Genomic DNA, 26,943 nt, shown 5'->3' on the forward strand with positions numbered 1-26,943 from the left:
TTAACTAAAGGGAGGGTTAATTTTTTTTTAATACCATTATTGCTTTTGAAAATCTAAGGCTGAAAAAAGCAGTTTAGTTTGTAAATCTTTAAACTCCCAGGCATGGAGAAATAAAAAGAGTATTTCTCCAGAACATTTATGTAGGTCTTTTTCTGAATTCATTCTTTTTGTATTTTGCTCTTCGTATTATTAACTTATAAAATCCTAATAGCAGGAAGGTTAGCCTCACCTAAAACGTAGGGAAAATTAATTTAAAAAAATCTCACTTAGGGGCTGGGAGTTTGGCCTAGTGGTAGAGCGCTTGCCTAGCATGCATTAAGACCTAGGCTTGTTTCCTTGTACCACATATATAGAAAAGCTGGAAATGGTGCTGTGGCTCAAGGGGTAGAGTGCCAACCTTGAGGAAAAGCTCAGGGACAGTGCTCAGGCCCTGAGTTCAAGCCCCAGGACTGGCAAAAAAACCCCAAAAACCTCCAAAAAGCAAAAAAAACTCACTTGAAGTATGCCAATATATGAATATGGTGAATATTTTATTGGTCAGTTTTTAAAAATTCAACTTGATTACATCTTGCTGATTTCCAAATATAAATATATCTGTACATCATAATTTACAGGAGTATTGTTGATTTGAATACCCCCAATTTTTTTGGTTTGTGTTGAGGAAAACAGTGTGGATTAGCTCCAGATTCTTCTAAGTTCTCTCTTGTGTAACCTTTAGAAAGGCAGTATAACATGTCGAGGGGTTTTATGTAGTTTGGTTTTCTTGGTAAGTCTGAATGTGGTTTTTTGTTTTTTTATTTTTGGTCGTGGTGCGTGAACTTTGGGCCTGTGCACTGTCCCTGAGCTCTTCAGCTCAAGGCTAGTGCTTTACCACTTGAGCCACAGCACCATTTCTGGCTTTTTCTGTGTATGTGTTACCAAGGAATTGAACTCAGGGCTTCATGTCTTCTAGGCAAGCACTCTACCATTGAGCCATGCTCCCAGCCCCTATTTTGGCTATTTTTGAAGATGTACTATATTTTATACTTAAAACTCATTGCAATTAGATTATAAATTGTTGTGTTATTGTGATACATAATATGAAAATACCATTATTGTTTCTAGAGAGAACTGTTTGGCACCGGCTAGGTTGTGAAACTTTGTTCATATTGTTTTTTTTCTCTTGGTCTCATTTTTTTTTTTTTTTTTGCCAGTCATGGGTTTGAGCTCAAGGTCTGAGCACTGTTCTTGGACTTTCTCAAGGCTAGAGCTCTGCCACTTGAGCCTTAACACCACTTCTGGCTTTTTTCCTATATATGCGTTACCTATGAATTGAACCCCAGTCTTCATGCATGCTAGGCAAGCACTCTACCACTAAGCCAAACTCCCGGCCCTCTTGGTCTCATTGTATTGTTAGTTTATGTTGAAGAATGCTGGGTCCTTGAACTATACTCTTGTAATCAGCATTGTTACATGTTTCTGTATGATAGACATGTATTAAGTGTCAGGCATTGTATCAAGTTCCTCATCTATTATCTCTTTCAGTTCTCAAAATAATTCCATAAAGGATGGGCTGTGAGTGTGTCTTAGTGGTAGAGTGCTTGCCTAGCATGCACAAAGACCTGGGTTTGATTCCTCCGTACCACATACATAGAAAAAGCTGGATGTGATGCTGTGGCTCAAGTGGTAGAGCGCAAGCCTTGAGAAAGCCCAAGGACAGTGCTCAGGCCCTGAGCTCAAGCCCCAGGACTTGTAAAAAAAAAAATAGTAATTTCATAAAGGATGAAGTAGGAGGTCCAGTAAGTATCAGAACCAAGGCTATCTGCCTAGAAATGGTAAAAGTAAAAGGGATATATTATATTTATTTGGAAGTTCTTGAAGTCCTTGCTTAACTTTTAAGGTTCAATTTAAGGATTATCCTGTATGTCTTGAACTTTACCTGGCCTGAATTGACCTCTTCTCCATAAAAGGCTTTCTCTAGACCTAATAAAGAACACTTAAATGTTTCTATGCCATCATTTTCAGGAAGGTAGGTCCTGTGTTAGCATTGGTTAAGAGCTTTTTGGTATTTTATTCAATGAATGCTAAGTAATGTTATACAGTCCTATGTTTGCTATGGCTAATGCATTATGTATGAAGTCACAGACAGTGAAGAACTCATTTAGGACCCTGCTAAGGATCTCAATTCCAAGCCATCCTGAGAAGGAAAGCCCAGGAGACTCTTCATCTCCAATTAACTACAAAAAAGCCAGTGTGGCTCAAGTGGTAGAGTGCCAGCCTTGACCAAAAAAACTCAGGTATGGCACTCAGGAGCTGCATTTAAAAACAACAAAACTCCCCCCAAACCCAATCAACCAACCGACCACCCCCCAAACCAAACCAAAACAACAATCTGGTGGCAGTACAGTTTATAGTTCCGAACACTGGTTTTAGGGTAGCTAGTTAGGAGGATTTTACAGGAACCATTTAAGGTTTCTTTTTGTTGGTGTTTTAACATTTGCTTGAAAATTTTTATTACAGATAATTGCTGTAAATATATTGATACAGATAACTTTGTGTGTGTGTGCTGGTCCTGAGGCTTGAACTCAGGGCCTGGGTGCTGTCCCTGAGCTTTTTCTTTTTCTTTTTGCCAGTCTTGGGTCCTGGCACTGTTCCTGAACTTCTTTTGCTCAACGCTAGCAATGTACAACTTGAGCCACAGCGCCAGTTCAGCTTTTTCTGTTTATGTGGTACTAAGGAATGGAACCCAGCAATCTACCACTAATCCACGTTCCCAGCTCTTTTTCAGTTTTTAATTGGACAATTCCTTTCCTTTTTTGTTGGTTGCTCATTGGGCTTGAATTCAGGGCGTTGGCATTGCCCCTGAGGCTCTTGGCTCAAGACTAGTGCTTTAACCATTTTGAGCCCCAGCGTCACTTCCTCCCTGAGCTTTTTCAACTTGAGGATAGTACTCTATCACTTTGAGTACACGTGTGTGCGTATGTAGGTATGTGTCTGTGATTAATTGGAGATTAGAGTCTCACAGACTTTCCTGCCTAAGTTGTTGTTGTTGTCGTTGTTTTTGCCAGTCCTGGGGCTTGAACTCAGGGTCTGGGCACTCTCCTTGGACACTTTTTGCTCAAGGCTAGCACACTGCCACTTTTGCCACAGCACCACTTCCATCTTTGTGTATGTGGTACCAAGGAAGAAGCATGCTACCTCTAGGCTAAGCTCTTAGACCCTTAGGCTGGCTTTGAACCACAATTCTGAGATCTCAGCCTCCTGAGTAGCTAGTATTACTGCTGTGAGCCACCAGCTCCCAGCACACGCACATGCATGCTTGAGCATGGCTGGTGCTATACTACTTGAACTATACTCCCACTTAAGGCTTTTTGCTGGTTATTTGGAGATAAGAGCCTCAGAATTGCCTGCTGAGGCTAGTTTTGAGTCTTTATTTTTTAATTTTTTATTTAATTCTATTTTTTTTCCAATTCTGGGACTTGAACTGAGGGTCTGGGTACTGGGTACTGTCCTTGAGCTTTTTTTTTTTTTTTTTGGATAGCACTCTACCACCTGAGCCATAGCACCACTTCCAGCTTTTTCTGTGTATATGGTATCAAGAAATGGAACCCAGGGGTTCGCAACATGCTAACAAGTAATCTACCACTAGACTACACTTGCAGCCCTGAGATGTAATTGTTTTAAATGTCAGTTGAATTGTGTTGTTGTTGCTTATTTTTTCTACAAAGTAGAGGAAGACAACGTTAGGATCCAGATTTTATTGGCCACTACATGTTTTTTTAATACTCTCACTTGGCTTTTTCTCTCAAGACCAGTGTACTTCTGACTTTTTGCTTGTTAGTTGGAATTAAGAATCTCACAAACTTTTCTGCCTAAGGTGGCTTTGAACTGTGATCTTCAGATTTCAGCCTCCTGAGTAGTAGTATAGGCATGAGCCAGAGGCATCCAATGACCATTTGTATTCATCTATGAGAATTGTCACAAAGCAGAAATCTAATCTATAGATCTCTCTCTCTCTTTTTCTCTCTCTCTCTCTGTCTCTCACATACATACATAGACATATGCATATATGTTGTATATGTATACACATGGATATGTACATATACAAATAGACTTGTTTTGTTCTTGGGGCTTGAACTAGGGGCTCATATTTGCTAGTAAGTGTTCTGCCACTTGAACCAAATGTCCAGCTCCATAGATCCTGTTTTTATAGATCCTGTTTTTTTTTTCTGTAAGATATTCTTGGTAATAAAGCAATTTGTCAAAATATTGTGGAGAGAATTGAAATAGGAGGCAGAAAATTTGTATTCTGATTCTAATTATGCCATATAAAATCTGTGCGTATGTGTGTGTGCATGTATGTATGTGTGCCTGCCTGCCCTGGGACTTGAATTCAATCAGGCCTGGCCACTATTCTTCTTTTTTTTTTTTTTTCCCTCTAGTCCTGGGCTTGAGCATTGTCTTTGGGCTTTCTCAAGGCTAGAGCCCTACCACTTGAGCCACAGGTCTGTCGCTTATTTTATTTATTTTTGATTAAGGCTAGTGTCCTACTACTCGAGACATAGTTCCATTGCTTACTTCAAACTGTAAGCCTCTCTGTCTCAAATAGCTACAATTACAGGTCTAAGGCCACTAACTACCACATTATTTTCTGCCTTTTTTTTGTGTGTGTGATACTGAGGTTTGAATTCAAGGCCTTACATTAGCCTGGCAGATATTCAGCTACTCAAGCCATATTCCTGGCTCCCTTTGCTTTTAGTTTGTGAATAAAGTCTTGTACTTTCAGCCTGGGGCAGGTCTCAGACTCATGCCTATGTCTTCCACTATAACTTGTACTTGGCTTATTTGTAGAACTGAGGTCTTATTATGGTTTGCCTGGGCTGACCAAAGATTGTGTTTTAAATAAATTTGTTAAGGCCAACTGCAGTTTATATTTTACAGAAAGAGATACGATGTTAAAGCTATTTAAAAATGATAGTAGACAACTAACTGAACTTTTCTGTTCTTTTCCTCTCCAAATTTTTTGTAGAAAGTAGAACTTTGGAGACTAGTTTAAATGGATTAGGATTTGGAGTTACAGTTGCAGTAAGATATATGAATACAGTTCCCTGTAGCATGCTGGCACTTAAAATATAGCCTGTTTGGAGTTGGGAATGTAGTTTAGTGGTACAGTGCTTGCCGAGCATGCATGAAGTCCTAGGTTCCATTTCTCAGTACCATATACACAGAAAAAGCTGGAAGTGGTGTGGTGGCTCAAGTGGTAGAGTGCTATCCTTGAGCATAAGAAGCTTAGGGACAGTGCCCAGGCCTTAAATTAAAAATAAAAAAGCCTGTAGTTTTTCCAGTTACCCATAGATGGAACTGTTTCTGCACAGGTAAATGGATGCCAAGCTTGAGTGAGGCCTGTAAAATAAATACAAACTCAGATGGGTGTGTTAATTTCTAATTTTTCCTGGATTTGAAGGATCAGATTTTAAAAGGTGAATAGCTTATATTGAAAGTCTGTTACCTTACTTTAGGCCCTCTGATATGAGCTCACCAAATACTGCATCTTACAGAGACAGAAGTTCTTGCATTGAATTAAACAAACAGTAGTTAATCCTGCTTTATTTTCTACCATAATATGGAAGGATAAGGATTTAAAAATGATTTTTCTTTCAGTGAAGGATGAATCATTAATTTGCTAGATCTGGAATTTTGTAAAAAAAAAAAAAAAGCATTTCTCCCCCTACCCATTAATGAGATTTGAATTCAAGGCCTTAGGCTTGCTCTTTTATCTTCCTTCTCCACCTAGTCTTTCTGCTTAGTAATCTAATTAGCTTTTTGGGGGGATGCTATCCAGGAGCTTGAATTGTCCTGGATTCTGTTCTTTGTTTTTGCTCAAGGGTACTGCTCTAGCACTTGAGCCTTAGCTCCACTTCCAGCTTTTTGGGAGTTTGTTGGAGATAAAAGTTGCAGAGACTTTCATACTTTCATTCTGGGGCAGACTTTGAACCATGATCCCCAGATCTCAGCCTCCTGAGTAGCTAGGATTACAGATGTGAGCCACCAAAGGGCTGTCTTTTACTGAACCCAGTTTAAAGCTAGAGGGCAAGGAAGCCCAGTTAATGTAGGCCATAAAAACGGCTTCTAAGACCGAGAGTAAAAGGTGGAGGGAGAATGTATGGATCTGGAGGAACAAATTGAAAGGATCTTTTATTTATCTTCCTGCATCTCTTTAGCATACTCCTCTTTGTATTATCTTATTGATCTAAAATAAAATTTACTGTGTTGATGTGTTCCTTAAGCACTTTGGACTCCTTTATAGTTGAAGAATACCTCTTACTGATATTTGAACGCCTCTTATTGTGTAATCACAGTGATCCACAGACTTTTTTTTTGGTTGTGGGACTTGAACTCTGGGCCTGGGCATTGTCCCTGAGCACTTCAGCTCAAGGCTTCTGCCCTACCCTTGAGCCACTGTGCTACTTCTGGTTTTCTGGTGGTTAATTGGACATAAGAGTCTCACAGACTTTAGTGCCTGGGTTGGCTTTGAGCCTTGATCCTCAGATCTCAGCTTCCTGAGTAGCTAAGATTACAGGTGTGAGCCACTGTGCCTGGCCTGATCCACAGACTTTTATTAAAAGAATAATATTTTTAGAAGAGATGTCTGAGAAACAGCTACATAATACTTATGAAACATGAGAAACTTGGTACATGCTTGTAATCTCAGCACTTAGCATTACATGGAAGGCTGATGCCGATTGAGGCCAGCGTGGACTACACAGCAAAATCTTGTCTTAAAAGAGAGAGGAAAGAAGAGAAAGAAAAGATGAGAAACATAACTAAGAATCAAAACTTTAATAATCATACTATCATAGAATATTAGTGTAGTTTGTGAAACTTTTTATCTCCAGTTAAACTACTCCCCCCCCCCTAAAAAAAAAATAAAGAAGCCAGAGCTCTGGCTCAAAGGTAGAGTACTAGTTATGAGCACAAAAGCTCAGGGAAAGCATCCAGGTTCAAAGTTTAAGTCCCAGGACCAGCACCAAAACAAACAAAACAAACAAACAAAAAAACATCTTTAAGTAGTATATTGTACATTTGCTTAAAAATGTAGATTTTAAGTGTGAAGCCTAATATTTTGAATAAACTGAATACCTATACAACCACCATGCATATCAAGAAACAGAACATTGCCAGCATGTGGTCACATATTTTTGAAGAGCTTGCAAATATGTTACTGTAACCACAATCATCTAAGATTGCTGTCTTTTATGCCAGCTTCCCCTCTGTTATACTTCCCCATATGTTGAGTGGCAGTGGAATGTCTGTGGGTGTTTTGGGGACCTGGCTATGGTGATGTTGACTTGGGGATACATTTTGTTGGATTTTAGCAGGTTATATTTCTGTCATTCATAGTTTCTGTGTGTAGTCAAGGCATTGTTAGTTTTATTAGCCAAGTGCTTGTGGCATACGCCTATAATCCTAGCTACTCAGTAGTCTGATATCTGAGGATCTTGGTTCAAAGCCTGCTGGGGCAGGAACATCTTGAGACTAATTAAATACCAAACAAACTTGAATAAATTAAAAAAATAATAATTATAAAGGTGATGTAGAGATGGGTTATAGTTACATAAGTCAGATAAAGAGTACATTTCCTTACCTCCCTCCCTCCCTTCCTTCTTTTTGTGCCACTCCTGGGGCTTGAACTCAGGGCCTGGGCACTGTCCCTGAGCTTCTTTTGCTCAAGGCTAGCACTCTTACAACTTGAGCTACAGCTCCACTTCTGGCTTTTCTGTTTATGTGATACTGAGGAATTGAACCCAGGGCTTCATGCATTCTAGGCAAGCACTCTACCACTAGGCCACATTTCTAGCCTCAAGAGTACATATCTTTTTGGACAGTGTCACCCCTTTCTCTCATTCTTTCCAAGTTTCCCCCTCCTATCTCCACCTACAAGTTGTATAGTTACTTTTCAAATATTGTCTATGAGTACCACTACTTCATTTGTTCACTCTTTGTCCCTCCATTTCTGTGCCCCTGTTTACTCTCCCAAACAGGCAAATGAACAAACAAGACAAAAAGAAAACAAAAGCAGCAACAAAGGAAAAAAACCCTCTTATTTTTTACCTAGAGTTCATTTTGATCAATATTATTTTATAAGATCATCTGCACTTATGCACTACACCTTTGTGTTACCCTCCTAAGAATAGCCTCCTTGGTCTCACTGGGTGTGAATGACTGGAGTCTCGTATAATTTACTATGTCCTAGTAAATTTTAAATCTAGCTTCTGCATCTGAGAGAAAATATGTGCCATTTGTGTCTCTGAGCTTGGCTTACCTCATTTAACATAATCTGTTTCAGGTCTATCCATTTTCCTGTAAATGGCTTAATATTCTTTCTAATGGCTCTGTAAAATTTGGTTGTGTATCGGTACCACATTTTTTTTGGATCTACTCATCTATTGTAGGGCATCTGGGCTGTTTCTATACTTGGCTCTTGTGAAGGGTGCAGCGATGAACAGAGATGTATAAGCATCTTTATGGTGTACTGGCTTAAGATGTTCTGGGTGGGTGCCCAGGATGATATGGCTATCTATGTTTAGTTTTTTTGAGGAATTTCCAGACTGCTGTCCAGAGTAGTTGTACTAGTTTACATTCCTATCAACAGTGCAGGAAGGTTCCTTTTTCTCCATATCCCTGTCAACATTTGATGTTTGAATTTACAATGTTGGCTGATCTAACGGGGGTGAGATGAAATCTGAGAATTTTTTTTTTTTTTTTTTTTTTGCCAGTCCTGGGCTTGAGCTCAGTGCCTGAGCCATTGTCCTTGGACATTTGACTTTCTCAAGGCTATAGCTCTACTACTTGAGCCTCAGTACCACTTCCAGCTTTTTTTTTTTTTTTAATAATTTTTTATTGTGATTAATAGAAGGGTTACATTATATTCACCAGATAGAAGGTGCATAACTTCACAAACATTGATACCCTTTCTCATGACATGGTCCCCATTTCCCTCCCACCCTCCCCCCTTCCAACTTTTTTCTATGTATGTGGTATCAAGGAATCAAATACAAGTCTTTGTGCATGCTAGGCAAGCACTCTACCACTAGGCCAAACTCCTGGCCCCAAGAAATGTTTTGAATCATATTTCCACATGTGTTTCTGCCATTCTTACCTCTTCTGAGAAGTCTCTCCTTAGCTACTTCACCCATTTAGTGATTAGTATATTAACTTTGGAAGGAGTTAATTTCTTGAGCTTGTTATGTATTTTGAGTATCAGGCCTTTATTGAATGTATTACTGGTAAAGATCTTCTCCCAATCTTTTGGCTGTCTTTCTAGTTTACTGTGTTCTTAGCTGTGCAGAAAGCTTTTATTTTGAGTAATCCCATTTGTCAAGGCTCTTACTTGTTGTGCCCCTGGGACTGTTTTAAAAAAATTTTTGCGAATACACTAGTATTTCTCTTCCTTCTTGTAAGAAATATAAACATTTCAGGTCTGTTGTTGAGGTCTTAAATCATGTTGAATTGATAATAGTGCATGATGTGACAATTGGAATCCACTTTTATTTTTCTGTATATTGATACCCAGTCTCTCCAATACCATTTGTTATTACTAATTATTGTTTGTTTTGTTTTTGTCAGCCATGGGGCTTGAATTATGGGCTTTAGTGCTGTCTCTGAGCTCTTCAGCTCAAGGCTATTGCTCTACCACTTTAGCCACAGCGCCACTTCTGGTTTTCTGGTGGTTGATTGGAGATAAGAGTCTCACCATCTTTTGTGCCCAGGCTGGGTTTGAACTGTTATCCTCAGATCTCAACCCCTTGAGTAGCTAGGATTGCAGACCTGAGCCACCAAGTGCCTGGCCAACACCAATTATTGAAGAAATTAACTGACTCTGTCCCATTCTTCCTCTTGTTGATTTAATTTAATTTTTCTCTTCCAATTGTATACCAATTCTTAATTGCTCCCCTCCTCTTACCTTTATTATAAATCACACAAAAAAGATGAAATGTGGGCCTGGAGTTTAGCCTAGTGGTAGAGTGCTTGCCTAGCATGCACGAGGACCCGGGTTCAATTCCTTGGTACCACATACACAGAAAAAAGCCAGAAGTGGTGCTGTGGCTCAAGTGGTAGAGCTCTAGCCTTGAGAAAGTCCAAGGACAGTGCTCAGGCCCTGAGTTCATGGCCCAGGACTGGCAAAAAAAAAAAAAAAAGTTAAAGAAATTACCTAATATATTAAAAAAAAAGATGAAATGTATCAGTGGGGGAAAATTTATATTTTTTATTGCCTTTTATTCTTCCTCCTCCTCCTCCTCCTTTTTCTTTTTCTTCTTCTTCTTTTTTTTTTTTTTTTTGGTGGGGGTTGGACTCTGGGCCTGAGTGCTGAGCTCTTCAGCCCAAGGCTACTGCCCTACCCCTGGAGCCACAGCCCACTTCCAATTTTCTAGTGATTAGTTGGATATAAGAGTCTCACGTTCTTTAGTGCTAGGGCTGGCTTTGAACCACTATCCTCAGATCTCAGCCTCCTGAATAGCTAGGATTACAGGTGTGAGTCACTGCACCCAGCTATGTTTTCTTTTCTTTTTCTTTTTTTGGCCAGTCCTGGGGCTTGAACTCAGGGTCTGGGGACTGTCCTTGGACACTTTTTGCTCAAGGCTAGCACTCTACTCTTAAGCCGGAGTGCCACTTCCGTTTTTTTCTGTGTATGTTGTTCCAGGGAATTGAACCCAGGGCTTTGTGCACACAAGGTGAGCATGCTACCACTAGGCTATGCTTCCAGCCCAGGAATACTTATTTTTATGGGTTAATTTTGTATCCTGTTACTTTGCCAAAGTTATCTCACAGCTCTAGGACCTTCGGGATAGAGGTTTTTTTTTTTTGTTTTTTTTTTTTTACTTTCTGGGGCTTGAATGAACTCTGTGCCTGGGCACTGTCCCTGAGCTCTTCATCTTCAGCTCAAGGGTAGTACTCTGCCACTTTGAGCCACAGTGCCACTTCTGGTTTTCTGATGGTAGATTGGAGATAAGAGTCTCATGGACTTCCATGCCTGGGCTGGCTTTGAATCCCAGTCCTCAGATCTCAGCCTTCTGAGTAGCTAGGATCACAGACATGAGCCACCGGCACACTGCGGGGCAGTTTTTTGGGTCCTCTAGATATATGAGATCATGTCATTTTCAAATGGGATAGTCTGACCTCTTTTTTTTCCTATCTGAATCCCTTTTATGTCTTTTTTTTTTTTAAATGCTTTTTTACTCTGGCTAGGAATTCTAGAAATGTACTGAACAGGAATGGAGAGAAGGGATATCCTTGCTTTGTTCCTGATTTAAGAGGAAATGGTCTTAGCTTTTCACCATTCAGTATGATGTTGGCTGTTGGTCTGTCATATATATCTTTATTATTTATTATTATTTAAAATATGTTCCTTCCATTCCTAGCCTTACTAGTTTTTAACATGAATGGATGTTTTTCTATATCTATTGAGATGGTCACATGGTTCTTGTCTTTGGCTCTGTTACTGTGATGTCACTCCATTTTCCCTATCAGTTTTTCTCTCTCCTTCATCTGTCTCTTTCTCCTCCCTCGCTTTCTCACCCTTTCCTCCCCTTCCGTTCTTTCTTCTTTTCTCTTCTTATTCCTTCCTTCTATGCAAAGCATCCCAGCACTAAGTTAATATCTCTAGCTCCCATTTGCCATGCTTTAAGAAGTTCTTAACCTAGTCTTACTTAATAACTGTAAACTAGGTAAGTGCAAATATTATCATTATGTCATCAGAGAAATTAAGTAATTTGTCCAAGGGCTCACAGGTAGTTAATGTTGGAGGAGCTGGATGTTGACTCTTGACAGTTGTTTTTTTTTAAATTTTATTTTCCTAGTCATGTTTTACTTCTTTCTCCAAGCTCTGATGGTCTTCCTGGGTTGTTTAGGTTTGACACAGACATCTCTGAACAATTCGTCTTCTTTTCCTCCACAAGGAGTTACTTTTTTTTGGTTGGTCCTGGGGCTTGGACTCTGGGCCTGGGCGTTGTCCCTGAGCTCTTCAGCTCAAGGCTGCCTCTCTACTCCAAAGCCCCACTTCCATTTTCTAGTGGTTGATTGGAGATAAGAGTCTCAGTCTTTAGTGCCTGGGCTGGTTTTGAACTGTGATCCTCAGATCTCAGCCTCTTGAATAGCTAGGATTACAGGCCACAGCACCTGGCTAAGCAGTTACTTTTTGTCTCATTTTTCCTTTCATCTAAAAAAAAGTAACTTCCAAGACTTTAAGGTTAGATGGGTTATATGTTTTAAATTTAGAGAGGTTCTCTTCCTTCCACTTTCCTGAATCTTTCTCATAGATTGGGAAGGTTGATGTTAGAAGTATGTTGGAGCACGGACAGATAATAACCTGTGATGTGGGTGATACAGGAGAGTTTGGCTACAAAAAGTTCAGCTGGCTATTGGAGAAATTTGTGGTTAATGTGCCAACTGTCAAAACTTGAGGAGAGATGGGCTGGGAGTTTGGCCTAGTGGTTAAAGTGCTTGCCTAGCATGCACGAAGACCTGGGTTTGATTCCTTGGTACCACATACATACAAAAAAGCCGGAAGTGGTGCTGAGGCTCAAGTGGTAGAGCTCTAGCCTTGAGAAAGTGCAAGCGCAGTGCTCAGGCCTTGAGCTCAAGCCCAGGACTGGCAAAAAAAACCCAAAACAAACAAAACAAACAAAAAAACCCAAAAACCAAAACTTGAGGAGATGAAAAGCATTGCCTCCCCTCTTTGGTGCTGGTACTGGGGCTTGAACTCAAGATCTGGGCATTGTCCCTTAGCTTCTTCACCCACAGCTCTATTTCCTGACTTTTTGGTGGTTAATTGGAGTGAAGAGCCCTGCCCTGGTTGGCTCTGAACCGAGAGCCTCAGATCTCAAGTCTCTTGACTAGCTAGGATTATAGGCATGAGCCACTAGGGCCCAACTGTTCTTTTTTTTTGCCAGTCCTGGGCTTGAGCTCAGGGCCTGAGCACTGTCCTTGGACTTTCTCAAGGCTAGAGCTCTACCACTTCAGCCTCAGCACCACTTCCGGCTTTTTTGTATGTATGTGGTACCAAGGAATCGAACCCTGGTCTTCATGCATGCTAGGCAAGCACTTTAACCACTAGGCCAAACTCCCGGCCCCCAACTGTTCTTGTATAATAGTATGAATCCAGGTAGTTTAAGGAGGTAATTGATATAAAGTACATAACACTCTGAGGAGTAGTAGACATTCAGTTATTGTTTAGAGTTACTGGCTTCTGTTATTTTGTGCTGGTTTATAGATATTTACAAATTTAAACTGATTTATCAAAGGAAGAATTTTTCTACTTGTTACAAGCAAAAAGACTCATAAAATTCAAAACAATACAGCTTGGAGGAATTTTGCTACTTCATCTTAATTTTATAGGTTCTTCCCTTCAGTCCATTCAAGTAACTAGTTTGTCATTCATTGTCCTCTTGTAAAACAACTCTTCACCAAGTTCACGTTTATAGCTAATCATTAAGAGAGCTTTTCAGGGCTGGTGGTTTAGTCTAGTGGTAGAGTGCTTGCCTAGCATACACAAAGACCTGGGTTTGATTCCTCAGTACCACATATATAGAAAAAGCCAGAAGTGGTGCAGGGGCTCAAGTGGTAGAGCTCTAGCTTTGAGTAAGTCCAAGGATAGTGCTCAGGCTCTGAGTTGAAGGCCCAGAACTGGCAAAAAAAAAAAAAAAAAAAAAAAAGGAAAAACTCATTTAAAATAGCTTCATCCAATTACTTTTTCCAACAAAGAAAGAAAAATGTCATGAGGCTTGAACTCTTGGCCTGAGCACTGTCCATGAAATCTTCAGCTCCAGACTACCACTCTGCCCCAGGGACTGGGTGTAGTCCCTGAGCTCTTTAGCTCAAGGCTACCATCCTACCCTTGAGCCAAGCCCCACTTCCCTTTTCTGGAGGTTAGATGGAGATAAGAGTCTCAGGTCCTTATGTGCCTAGGCTGGCTTTGAACCTTGATCCTCAGATCTCAACCTCCTGAATAGCTAGGATTACAGGTGTGAGCCACTGCAGCCAGCTTTTTCCAATAATTTTTAACAAATTAAATAGACCACTAAAACTGAATGAGTAGAAATTAGCCAAACACATTTGATAGATTTAATTGTTAGTATATAAGAAGATACTTTTCCTTCAGTTATCAAGTTTGAATTAAAGAAATTTGACTATGTTAGTAATAATTTAAAATAGAAATACATGCATATAATAAAACATCCTTCAAAGCTTTATTTCATTGATTTTAGGAAAGCTTTTATTTATCTTATTTAGAATCCTCTTTAATATAACATTATTTCATCCTTAAAATAAATCTATCAACTTGGATTTACCGTGCCTTATGAGAAATATTATTTTGTATTGCCACTAAGTTTCTATAGGACTAGATCTTAATGGAAGGTAGGAATTATGTCCTGATTAGAATAAGCTTTATAAGCTTAGTTATTACTTGTAATTATTGTTAAAGTTGCATCTTTTAGTGTTCATTTCTTCATGTTCAGCTGTCTTTTATTAGCTATAGTACAAGTTTTTGATTATATTTTAATACCTCACTGTAGTTAGTGTTTAATGATCCACTATGTTCTAAATTGATACACTATACTCTATTGTCATTTAAGTTTTAATTTGCCCATGTATTTTTTTTATTTCCTTTACAGTACTCTGTGCAAAAAACTTGGTGAAAAAGGATTTTTTCCGTAAGTAAATTAATTTCAAATATAAACTTTGAAGTACCCTGTTTTAAAATAACATTTTCAGAATTTTCTCATTTAGGGATTTCTCTACTCAGAAATATACTCACTGTCATTTTATTTCATTTTTATTATTTATTTATCTATTTTTGCCAGTTCTGGGGCTTGAACTCAGGGCCTGAGCACTGTCCTTGGGCTTTCTCAAGGCTAGAGCTCTACCATTTGAGCCATAGCACCACTTCCAGCTTTTTTTTTTTTTTTTTGCCAGTCCTGGGCTTGAGCTCAGGGCCTGAGCACTGTCCTTGGACTTTCTCAAGGCTAGAGCTCTACCATTTGAGCCTCAGCACCACTTCTGGCTTTTTTCTATGTATGTGGTACCGAGGAATCGAACCTGGGTCTTCATGGATGCTAGGCAAGCACTTTAACCACTAGGCCAAACTCCTGGCCCCTTCCAGCTTTTTTCTATGTAAGTGGTACCAAGGAATCAAACCCCAGTCTTCGTGCATGCTAGGTAAGCACTTTTATCTTTAATAAAACTTGTTGATTAGTTTGGCTTCTCTGTACTTGTTGTTTTTTGTAAAAACTTGTGTTAATAAACTTTTTTTTTTTTTTTTTTTTTTTTTGGCTGAAGACTAGCACTGTACCACTTGAGCCACAGCCCCACTTCTGACTTTTTCTGTATGAGTGGTTCATGGGAATTGAACCCAGGGCTTCATGCATGCTGGGTGAACAGGCTACCACTAGGTTATGCTTCTGGTCCAATAAACTTTTTTAATGAGCTGCTAACGGAGCCTTTTGAATAAATAGAGCCATGTTTATAAGCAGTCACTTTCTTGTGTTTGAAGGGCTGGTAATAAACCTTAAAAAAGTTCACTTTGGGGGCTGGGAGTTTGGCCTAGTGGTAGAGTGCTTGCCTAGCATGCACGAAGACTCGGGTTCAATTCCTTGGTACCCCACATACATAGCAAAAAGCCGGAAGTGGTGCTGAGGCTCAAGTGGTAGAGCACTAGCCTTGAGAAAGTCCAAGGACAGTGCTCAAGCCCTGAGCTCAAGCCCAGGACTGACAAAAAAAAAAAAAGTTCACATTATGAAGTAGTCTCTAGATGCTTGTTGAAAGTCCAGTGTGAGGGAGTGCTTGTGCTGAAGCTGCCTTACCTCTAGACTTTGGTGGTTTAAAGCTGAGAATGTGTTGAGACAGGAACAAGAATAAAGTTTTGGAAGCGGTGCTATGGCTCAAGTGATAGAGCGCTAGCCTTAAGCTGAAGAGCTCAGGGACAGCACCCAGGCTGAGAGTTCAAGCCCCACGACCAAAAAAAAAAAAGAATAAATTTTTGATATATAATGTGGAAGTGACTTTAGTGTTTGATTTTAAATAGACCACTTTTCATTCATAGTTGATTGTCAATTTTTTTTCTTTTTTTTTTTTTTGGTTAGTCATGGTGCTTAAACTCTGTGCCTGGCCTCTGTCCCTGAGCTTGTCAACTCAAGGCTAGTAGTGCTCTACCATTTCGAGCCACAGTGCTACGTCTGGTTTTTTGTCAGGTTAATTGGAGATGAGAATCTTATGGACTTTTGTGCCCTGATTGGCTTTGAATCTAGATCCTCAGATCTCAGTCTCCCAAGTAGCTTGGATTACAGACATGAGCTACTGGTGGTTGTCTGTGTTAAAATTTTTTTTAAAGATTTTAAAATGGAGGGACCAAGAGCATGGTGTAGTGGTAGAGTGTAGAGTGCTTGACTAGCATGCATGAGGCCCTGAGTTCGATTCCTCAGTATCACATACACAGAAAAAGCTAGAAGTGGTGCTGTGGTTCAAGTGGTAGATTGCTGCATTGAGGAAAGTCCAAGGACAGTGCTCAGGCCCTGAGTTCAAGCCCCAGGACTGGTGGGAAAAAAAGAAAAAAAAAAGATTTTAAAATGCCATAATCTTTTGTAGCAAATGGGTCTCTTTATTTAACCTTCTCTTTTACATGTCAAGATATTCTTTAAACTAACTTCCCCATTTATTCATAGGACTTCCTGATCCATTTGCAAAGGTGGTGGTCGATGGATCTGGGCAATGCCATTCTACAGATACTGTGAAGAATACACTTGATCCCAAGTGGAATCAACATTATGATCTGTAGGTATAAATGATTAGTTTGAAATGAAGCATGAAAATAATGTTCAGTGTAGTATCTGAAAAGAATCATGGAAAATAATCTGTGCTTAATCTATGGTATAACTTTGCCTGTACAAACAGGGTATAAAACCCAGTGAAAAGGTAATTTTGGCTTCTTACTACCTGGCTTTGAAAGATGAGGCAACCATAAGAAGCCAATAAAAACAAAATGAAGAGCTGGGAGTTTGGCCTAGTGGTAGAGTGCTTGTCTAGCATGCACGAAGACCAGGGTTCGATTCCTCATATCACATACATATAAAAAAGCTGGAAGTGGTGCTGAGGCTCAAGTGGTAGAGCTCTAGGCTGGAGAACGTCCAAGGACAGAGTTCAGGCCCTGAACTCAAGCCCAGGACTGTCAAAAAAAAACCCAAACCCAAAACAAAAAATGAAATTGGCTCCAACTTCCTCAATGAAATAGAGACATTAATTTACTTTAGGTCAATTATAGTAATAAAAATAGGAATTAGAGGCCGGGAGTTTGGCCTAGTAGTAGAGAGCTTGCCTAGCATGCAGAAAATCCCATGTTCAATTCCTTGGTACCACATACTTAGGAAAAAGCCAGAAGGGGTGCTGTGGCTCAAGTGGTAGAGCTCTAGCCTTGAGAAAGCCCAAGGGCAGTGCTCAGGCCCTGAACCAAAGCCCAGAAATGGCAAAAAAAAAAAAAAAGGAATTAGAATTAGATATCTTCCTTAAATATTCTTTCTTTAGATCTTCTATAATTTAATCATCATATAGTACATGCACTTAAAAAATCATACAGTACTGTAAGGTTTTTTTTTTTTTTTTTTTTTTTGGTCGTGGACTGGAACTCCGGGCCTGGGCGCTGTCCCTGACCTCTTCAGCTTCTACCCCTTGAGCCACAGCTCCACTTCAGGTTTTCTAGTGGTTAATTGTAGATAAGAGTCTCACAGTCTTTAGTGCACAGAGGGGCTTTGAACCACGATCCTCAAATCTCAGCCTCCTGAGTAGCTAGGATTATAGGCTTAAGCCACCACACCCGGCAACTATAAGGGAAAACAAGTGTTCTTCCCCACTTTTAGCCACAGCTCTACTTTTGGTTTTCTGGTGGTTTATTTAAGATAAGTCTCACAGAGTGGCTGGCTTTGAGCCTCAATCCTCAGATATCAGCTTTCTGAGTAGCTACAATTACAGGTATGAGCTACCAGTACCCAGCTTTCCCTGCCCTATTCTTATTCCCAATTATAGTTCTAAAGCTAATAGCTTTAATAAATTTGATTATTTATTCTGACATTTTCCTGTTTCTGGATGTCTTATTTATTTTAATAACATGTAAGGTTTTTGTTTTGTTTTGTTTTTTTTTCCTTTTTTGTGTCCTGAGGCTCAAACTCAGGACCACACTCTGACTTGGCTAATTCATGGCTAGCATTCTAAACACTTGAGCCATGCCTCCAGTTATGCATTTTTTTGGTTGGGCCTGGGGCTTGAACTCTGGGCCTGGGCGCTCTCCCTAGCTTTTCAGTTCAAGGTTACCACTCTACCACTTGAGCCACAGTACCACACCTGGTTTTCTAGAGGTTAATTGGAGATAAATGTCTCATGGTCTTTAGTCCCTGGGCTGGCTTTGAACTGCAATCCTCAGATCTCAGTCTCCTGAGTACATAGTATTATAGGTATAATAGGTATATGAATAGACTACCATACCTGGCTGAAAAAAGGCTTCCTTGATTGGGATTTAAAAACGTTTAAATATTTAAATAATTTCTACATTAGAAGATGAATGAGCTTTTAAAACTTATGCCCTTTATCCCCACTCCATCAGCATTTAGGTACCTCTTCCTTTCTGCCAGCCTTCTAGTATAGCTTTGTGAACCTTTTTGTTTAAGTTATTTGTTCCATGTTTATGTGACTATGATTGTGTAAATATTCACATTCAGGTCACATATTATAAAGAATTACTTTATTCTTTCATTGGTCTGTTGTTTTTCTTTTCTTTTTTTTTTTTTTTTTCCAGTCCTGGGGCCTGAACTCATGGCCTGAACACTGTCCTTGGTCTTTTTCCCCAAGGCTAGTGCTCTGCCACTTGAGCCACAGCACCACTTCTGGCTTTTCTACATATATGGTACCGAGGAATCGAACCTGAGTCTTTGTGCATGCTAGGCAAGCACTCTACCACAAGGCCAAACTCCCGGCCTTTATTTTTCTTTTTTAAAGTGGTAGCCGTGCTAGTAGGTATGATTTTATAATTCATAATGATACTTTGGAGAGAAAAGGTCAGGGAAGTACATTGGATTATTATGTAAAAATTTTACCTCGGATTGGCTAAATTTACTGATTATATTTTAGCCAAAAATATCTTCAAGGGCCAGGAGTTTGGACTAGTGGTAGAGTGCTTGCCTCTCATGCACGAAGACCTGGGTTTGATTCCTCGGTACCACATACATAGAAAAAAGCTGGAAGTAATGCTGTGGCTCAAGTGGTAGAGCTCTACCCTTGAGAAAAGTCCAAGGACAGTGCTCAGGCCCTGAGTTCAAGTCCCATATATATCTTATTTTGGTCTATATGTTAATACTGTATTCTCCTATGGAGAATATCTCAGGATAGAATATCTTCAAGCTTAGTTATGAAGGATATATTTGCTAGTCATGTTGACGTTTTAATTGGTCCTAATAGTACCTAATATTTAATTTGGGCTAATATTTAATTTAATGATTGATATTGCCTGTAATATTAGATACTCAAGAGGTTGAGACAGGAGGAGCACAAGTTTGAGGCCAGTCTGGACAACATAGCAAGACACCCCCCTCATTTCCCTTTATGTAGCTATTGTGTATTGTATTCCAGGAGCAGATACTTCTTTAAAAGTAAAATACTATAACAGTTCTGATTAATTTCTAGGGTAGAAATATTTTGACAGAATATTTGTGACATATACACTTGAGCAATATAGTTCTCTTAATATTTTCTACCACTAAGAAATTTTTTTAGTAATTCAACCTGTTTGAACCTTCGCTTTCCAGAAGGTTCATTACTGGAAAATGCCAATTATGATTTAAGTGTGAAACTTTCTATCTGTTTCATATCATGCTGTATATAAAGCATATGGAGGTTGCAGGCTTGGCTTATTTGGTAGAGTGCTAGCCAATGAGTGAAAGTGTCAGGTACCAAGTTCAAGTCCCAGTCTTTGCCTTAAAATATATGTGTAAGGCTGGGAATATGGCTTAGTGGTAAAGTACTTGTCTAGCACGCATAAAGCCCTGGATTTGATTCCTCAGTACCACATAAACAGAAAAAGCCAGAAGTGGCCCTGTGGCTCAAGTGGTACAGTGCTAGCTTTGAGGAAAAGAAGTTCAGGTACAGAGCCCGGGCCCTGAGTTCAAGACCCAGAACTGCCCCCCCCCAATATATATATTTAACACTAAACAGATAAAATTCTTTAAGCTAGTGGTAAGGCTGTCCTAAGGCCTTGAGAATCAATATTTTAGCCTATCTACAAACCAGGCCTACTAGTTGGAAAATTGATTTACTGTAAGTTTTTTCTTTTTTAATGTTCAGTTTGGGGTGTTTCATCTGTTTAATTTTTTAATTCCAATTCTGAGATTTTGAAATATAGTAACATTACTAAAATTGATGTGATAAGTCAGGCACCAGTGGCTCATGCCTGTAGTCCTAACTATTCAGGAGGCTATCTTGAGGATTATGGTTTAAAAAAAGCCAGTCTAGGCAGGAATGTCTGTGACACTCTTGTCTAATCATTAGAAAACTAAAAGTGGCACTGTGGCTCAAAGTGATAGAGTGCTAGCTTTGAGCAAAAAAGCTCAGACAGTGCCCAGACCCTGAGTTCAAGCCACATAACTGAGAAAAAGGAAAAAAAGATAGAGCTGGTAGATGTATTTAAAAATTGCTTCTCATATATTGAATGTTACTTCAGCCAGTATATTTTCATTTGTAAGCAAGACCAAATTCAACGTGGCTTAATTTTAAAGGGGAACGTATTGACTTCAATAATTAAAAGCCCAAGGATGACCATTCTTTGGTCATGGCTGGATGCAGGAGCTCAAGTGAACCTTTTAGAAGTTTCTTTTAAAATTTGAGTCCTCACTTCACTGGCTTAGGCTTTTTAAATGTAATATTTGAATTTTTCCCCAATAGTTTTGTTTTGTTGAATGTAGATCAAGGTTGCTGGACCAAAAACTTGACCTCTTAGACTCATTGAAATAGAGTTAGGTTCTATAGATATAATTATGTTACTAAATATGATTTTGCATGGGTTGATGCCATGTTAACAATTGGCTGTGGTGAAACTTTTACATAATTGTAGACATATACAAGACAAGTACAGTAACGCTTTTCCCTGCTCTGCTTGTCTGCAGGCAGTGAAGTGAAATCTGCAAGAGTCCTGCTCGCTCAAGGCCTGCATATAGGAAAGAAGCAGGGGAAAAGCGTTACAAACAGCATTTTGTTCTACAGCATTAAAAAAGTGTAACAGGTAGGTCAGATTTTTGGTCTGTCAGCCTTGACAATTCCCCTGGAAAGTCAACTGAGTCTTCTCTGAGGTAGTTGGTCATGTCATTGCAGTGTATTTAAACTGTGATTGTGATAAAAGTTCTCTTAAGATTTTTATTGGAAAGAAGTAATTATTATGAACTCCCTTAGTGTTTTTACTGACAAGAATTGTTGCCCAGCCTGACAGTGTCAGATATATATTAAAATTAATTTTAGATATTTAAAGTTTATTCATATTTATTCAAGTCATATATATATATATATTTTTTTTATTTTTTTTTGCCAGTCCTGGGGCTTGAACTCAGGGCCTGAGCACTATCCTTTGGCTTTTTCCTCAAGGCTAATACTCTTGCCACTTGAGCCACAGCACCATTTCTGGCTTTTTCTATGCATGTGGTACCAAGGAATTGAACCAGGGTCTTCGTGCATGCTAGGCAAGCACTCTACCACTAGGCCAAACTCCCAGCCCTCAAGTCATATTTTACATATTTGATGTATACTCTTGAATGTATTTGTATGTTTAGAAGATTAAAAAGAATGAAAAAAATTATACTAGTTTTAACTACCAAGTTACTCATATAGCCTTTGTTTTGTTTTGTTTTGTTTTTGTTTTTAGGTATATTGGAAAGTCAGATTCAGTTACAATCAGTGTGTGGAATCACAAGAAGATCCATAAAAAACAAGGTGCTGGATTTCTTGGTTGTGTTCGTCTTCTTTCCAATGCCATCAACCGTCTCAAAGACACTGGTTGTGAGTAAATACTAGTGCTTTTTAAGAAATTACATATACACACTCGCACATGTATAATTTTGTTGAAGGGGTCCAAACACCTTAACTTCCTGTATATGTCTGAAACTGGTAAAAAATTCCTGCTCTATATTTACTTTGTGGACCCCTTTTTTAGGGGAAAGGGTTATAGCTATTTGAAGTCAGTGCTCGTAGCACAGCCTGGTAGCTCTATTTGTGTTCTACCATTGGAATCATATCTCCAGCCTAGATTTTGCTGGTTAATTGGGAGATAGTCTCATGGGCTTTTTTGCTTGTTCTGGTTTAAAACTGCAATCCTCCCAATATAGGACCTCCTGAGTACATACTGACACCTGGCTTATATTTATGGACGTAAAAACAAAAGAAAAAATTAAACATTTGGAACTTAGAGCTGTCACTAAGTTCCCAGTTAATTTACATATATTAAATATTAATTGATTCAGAAGCATAATGATATCAAATTATATATGTCTTTTAAGGGCAGGAGGCATGGCTAAAGTGGTAAAGTTCTTAGCAGCAGGCCCTGACACCTTGAATTCAAACTTTAGTATTACCAGAAACAAAAGTACATGTGTGTGTGTGTGTGTGTTTGTGTGGCTTGTGAGCTCAAGGCTACTGCCCTACCCTTGTGCCAAGCCCCACTTCACTTCCCTGTTTTCTAGAGGTTAATTGGAGGTAAGAGTCTCAGGTCCTTTTGTGCCAGGCTGGCTCTGAACCTTGATTCTCAAATCTCAGCCTCCTGAGAATCTAGGATTTATAGGCGTGAGGCACCGTGTCCCAACTCATATGTGTTTTTTGTTTGTTGGTTTTCTTGTGTAGGTCCTGTGACTAACACTTGAGGCTAGTACTCTACCACCTGAACCACAGCTCAACTTCAGCTTATTTTTTTGGAATAGGAGATGAGTCTCATCATGCCAAGGCTGGCTTTGAACTGTAATCCTTAGATCTTAGCTTCTTAAATAGCTACAGTTAGGATTACAGTCCTGAGCCACCAGCTCCCAGCTTGCATATGACTTTTAAGATTTCTTGGCACCTAGAGCGCTGGGCCTCTGGGCCTGGGTGTTGTCCCTGAGCTCTTCAGCTTAAGGCTACCTCCCAACCCATGAGCTAAGCCCCACTTTCTGTTTTTTTGTGGTTAATTGGAGATGAGTGTCTCAGGTTCTTTAGTGCCTGGGATGGCTTTGAACCACGAACCTCAGATCTTAGCCTCCTGAGTAGCGAGGATTACAGGCATCAGCCACTGCACCCAGCTCTCAAATTCTTTTTTATGTAACATAAAAAATATTAGTTATTATCATGGGATTTTAGCCTACATGGCTATGCTAAACAAACTCATATAAAATTTATATTATGAGAAGCATAAATTTAACTTTGAATGCTAGATATATTAAGGTATGATCTGTACTCCCCTCCACCTTTTTTTTTTTTTTTTATAGGACTAGGAATTGAACCTAGGCCTCAGGAAGCCGCATGGTAGGCAAATACTCAACACTTGAGCCAGGTCTCTGGTCTGAGATGATATTCCTCAGGGCCTTCTTGCTTAGCTTTTTTTCTGCTCATGGTTAGCATTTTACCACTTGAACCACATTTCTACTTCTGGTTCTTTGCCAGAAGTAAGTTTTATTGGATTTATTTTCTGGGGCTGGTTTGGTCTAACTTTGAAACTCTGTCCTCAGATCTCAGCCTCTTTAGTAATAGAATTATGGGAGTGAGCCACTAGCACCCAGTGAGATGATCTTTTTTTAATGTAATATACTTCAGCCATATAAACACATGTAACATGTTAAGTAAAAAGGAAGACGGTGTAGCTCAGGTTGTAGAGGGCCTGAGTTCAATGTGCAGTACTAAACTGGGAAAAAAAAGGTCAGGGAGAACAAATTGAAAAGTTATGAGACAGAAAAATTTAAAAGCATTTGAAAAATTCTTACATTTCTGAGTTGAAAGGAACAATTAACAGGAAAGAGATGTTGGAATTGGAAAAGGTTTGCATTTAAAATGAACTGGTATATTACCCAACTATATAGGTAGTCTTCAAACTTGCAAATCAAATGTCTGATATTATCCTTGATTTACCTTACTATGCAACATTCATTGAACCATCAGCAGGAGTGCTATTTCATTAACTCTTAGTGATTTAAAAGTGAAAAAGAGGTGTGTCCTATCCAATGAGAAGTAAGGATGTGTCCTCCTCACACAAAGAGCATACTCAATTGGAAGAATTGAAGAGGAAATTCCTCTGAAGAGCATTATCTAGCTAACTTAAGAGCATCCATTTATTTTGGAGAAATGTAACTTTGGCTAATTAGGCAAGAACTACTATTTAGGGACACATTTTTCTTTCCGCTTCTTATAAATGTTCCATTGTGAATTTATTTGTCCTTGGTGATGTGCAGCAATATTGATCAGTTTTTTTTTTTTTTTTTTTGCCAGTCTTGGGCTTGGGCTCAGGGCCTGAGCACTGTCCTTGGACTTTCTCAAGGCTAGAGCTCTACCACTTAAGCCTCAGCACCACTTCCAGCTTTTTTCATGTATATGGTACCAAGGAATCGAACCCGGGTCTTCGTGCATGCTAGGCAAGCACTCAACCACTAGGCCAAACTCCTGGTCCTATTGATCAGTTTTTTATTGAGCATCTGATGCTGTATTCTACCACGTTGGAATAGTGCAAAGATTAAGATGATCTTTCCTTTTATCAGTTGGTGATTATTAAGGTGGTATACAACTGTAAAAGAACTCAGCTATTTGTGCTCTAATCCAAGTAAAACCAAGTTGTTTTAAGTGACATTGTTCCTTATAATTTTGTGAGCCCAGACTCTAGAGAGCCAGACTAGCATTCCACTTTTTTCTTTTTTTTGCCAGTCCTGGAGCTTGAACTCAGGGCCTGGACAATGTCCTTGGACATTTTTTGCTCAAGGCTAGTGCCTTGCCATCTTTTTATGTGTATGTGGTATTGAAGAGTCAAACCTATGGCTTTGTGCATGCCAGGCAAACATTCTACTACTAGTCCAAACTCCCAGCTCTAGCATTCCACTTTTTGGTAAATGAGGCAACTGAAAAATACATGATTAATGGTGGAACTAACTCAAATGCATCATAATTTTTCTTGGATTTTATTTGATTTATTGTGTACATACATATATCCTTTGAAATGGTTAAATACAAAATGATAGTCGGGTGCAGTGGCTTATGCCTATAATCCCAGCTACTCAGGAGACTGAGATTTAAGGATTGCATTTCAAAGGTTCAAAGCTAGCCCAGGCACTAAAGACCGAGAGACTCATTTCTAATTAACCAGTAGAAAACTGGAAGTGGCACTGTGGCTCAAGGGGTAGGGCAGTAGCTTTGAGCAGAAGAGCTTAGGGGTAATGCCCAGGCCCAGAGGTAGGATGGTAGCCTTGAGCTGAAGAGCTCAGACACAGTTGCCAGGCCCAGAGTTCAAGCCCCAGGACCCCTCCCCTCCACCACACACACAAAGAGAACAGTATTGAGCACTTGATGTGCATATAAGGTTCCCCCCACACACACTTGGTCATTTGTATGTAATTACAAGCTTATATAACTTTTTGATTTAATCTTGTTGGCAATATAATAAAATAGTTTTGCATGGTTTTTGGAATTTGAATTCAACAAAGGATACTAATCATATATGTAGTTAGTTTTAAATGTTTATAATCAAAATGATTATTATTATTTTTTTTTTGGCCAGTCCTGGGCTTGAGCTCAGGATCTGAGCACTGTCCTTGGGCTTTCCTCAAGGCTAGTGTTCTACCCTGAGCCACTGCACCACTTCTGGCTTTTTCTATGTATGTGGTACCAAAGAATCAAACCCAGGTCTTTGTGCATGCTAGGCAGGCACTCTTACCATTAGGCCAAACTCCTGGCCTCAAAATGATTATTTTTTAAGTGATAGGTCTGGTTTCCAATGGTTTGTGGAATTTTACTGTCATTATAAATGTTAAAAGTTCCTATCCTAGCTAACTTTTTAATTTTGTTGTTAATTTGAAATAGATCAAAGGTTGGATTTATGCAAACTGGGGCCAAATGACAATGATACAGTTAGAGGACAGATAGTAGGTAAGTGTGGAACTTAAAGTTAATAGGAATTTTAGCCTCATTCAAACTGCTCTAATGTCTAAATACCTTATAAATCAGTATCACTATAGCTTTGTTACATTGCATGAATAAATTGTCATGTAAAATGCTAAAAACCGTGTTGATTAAAAGAAAACTTTAATGTTAAAAGTATCTTCTGTTATAGAAAACTGATCCTTTAGGACTTCTTCAAAATATGCAAAGGTAACTAGAACACTGAGCTAGACTTTGTAGATGTAATTAGCGATTTATTAATGTATATTAATGTTTTATGAAAAGATTCTGGTGTCTAGCTAGTTGGTAGAGCCCACTGTGGATTTCATATATCTTTATTCCAAATTTCTAGTGGTTGTTTTATGGTACACTAGATGATCCTGTGCTGTTAAACCTCGTGGAATCTTTAAGTTTGCCTAATTGCCAGAATCTAGTGTATTTTAAAAAATACAGTCAGATTATTGGGAATAAACCTGAATTAATGTATACATTAGTGTGTTATGACTATTTTTACATACAGTAATGATCTTACATTGCCCTGTTATGATGGGGAAAAGGAACTAGATTCTTCTCCATGAACATGGCAAAGTGTTGGAGGAAAAAAAAAAAAACCCTCCTTGCTGGGTGCCAGTGGCTCATGCCTGTAATCCTAGCTATTCGGGAGGCTGAGATCTGAGGCTCACACTACAAAGCTAGCCCAGGCAGGAAGGTCTCTGAGACTCTTACCTCCAATTAATCACCAGAAAACAGGAAGTGGCACTGTGGTTTAAAGTAGTATAG

General features: G+C 39.2%; 1 protein-coding gene across 1 annotated transcript in view; it reads left to right on the plus strand.

Moving 5' to 3' along the window:
• Smurf2 (SMAD specific E3 ubiquitin protein ligase 2) overlaps positions 1-26,943 on the plus strand; it is a 65,878-nt gene that overhangs the window by 3,475 nt on the left and 35,460 nt on the right. Inside the window, exons 2-5 of the mRNA XM_090349915.1 lie at positions 14,652-14,690; positions 16,698-16,806; positions 21,926-22,059; positions 26,086-26,151. Of these exons, the coding sequence (XP_090206041.1) occupies positions 14,652-14,690; positions 16,698-16,806; positions 21,926-22,059; positions 26,086-26,151 (348 nt within the window). The remainder of the gene's footprint in view (positions 1-14,651; positions 14,691-16,697; positions 16,807-21,925; positions 22,060-26,085; positions 26,152-26,943) is intronic.

This window comes from Megascapheus bottae, chromosome 17, assembly GCF_031878675.1.
Source record: "Megascapheus bottae isolate mThoBot1 chromosome 17, mThoBot2.hap1, whole genome shotgun sequence".
Taxonomy (NCBI): domain Eukaryota; kingdom Metazoa; phylum Chordata; class Mammalia; order Rodentia; family Geomyidae; genus Megascapheus; species Megascapheus bottae.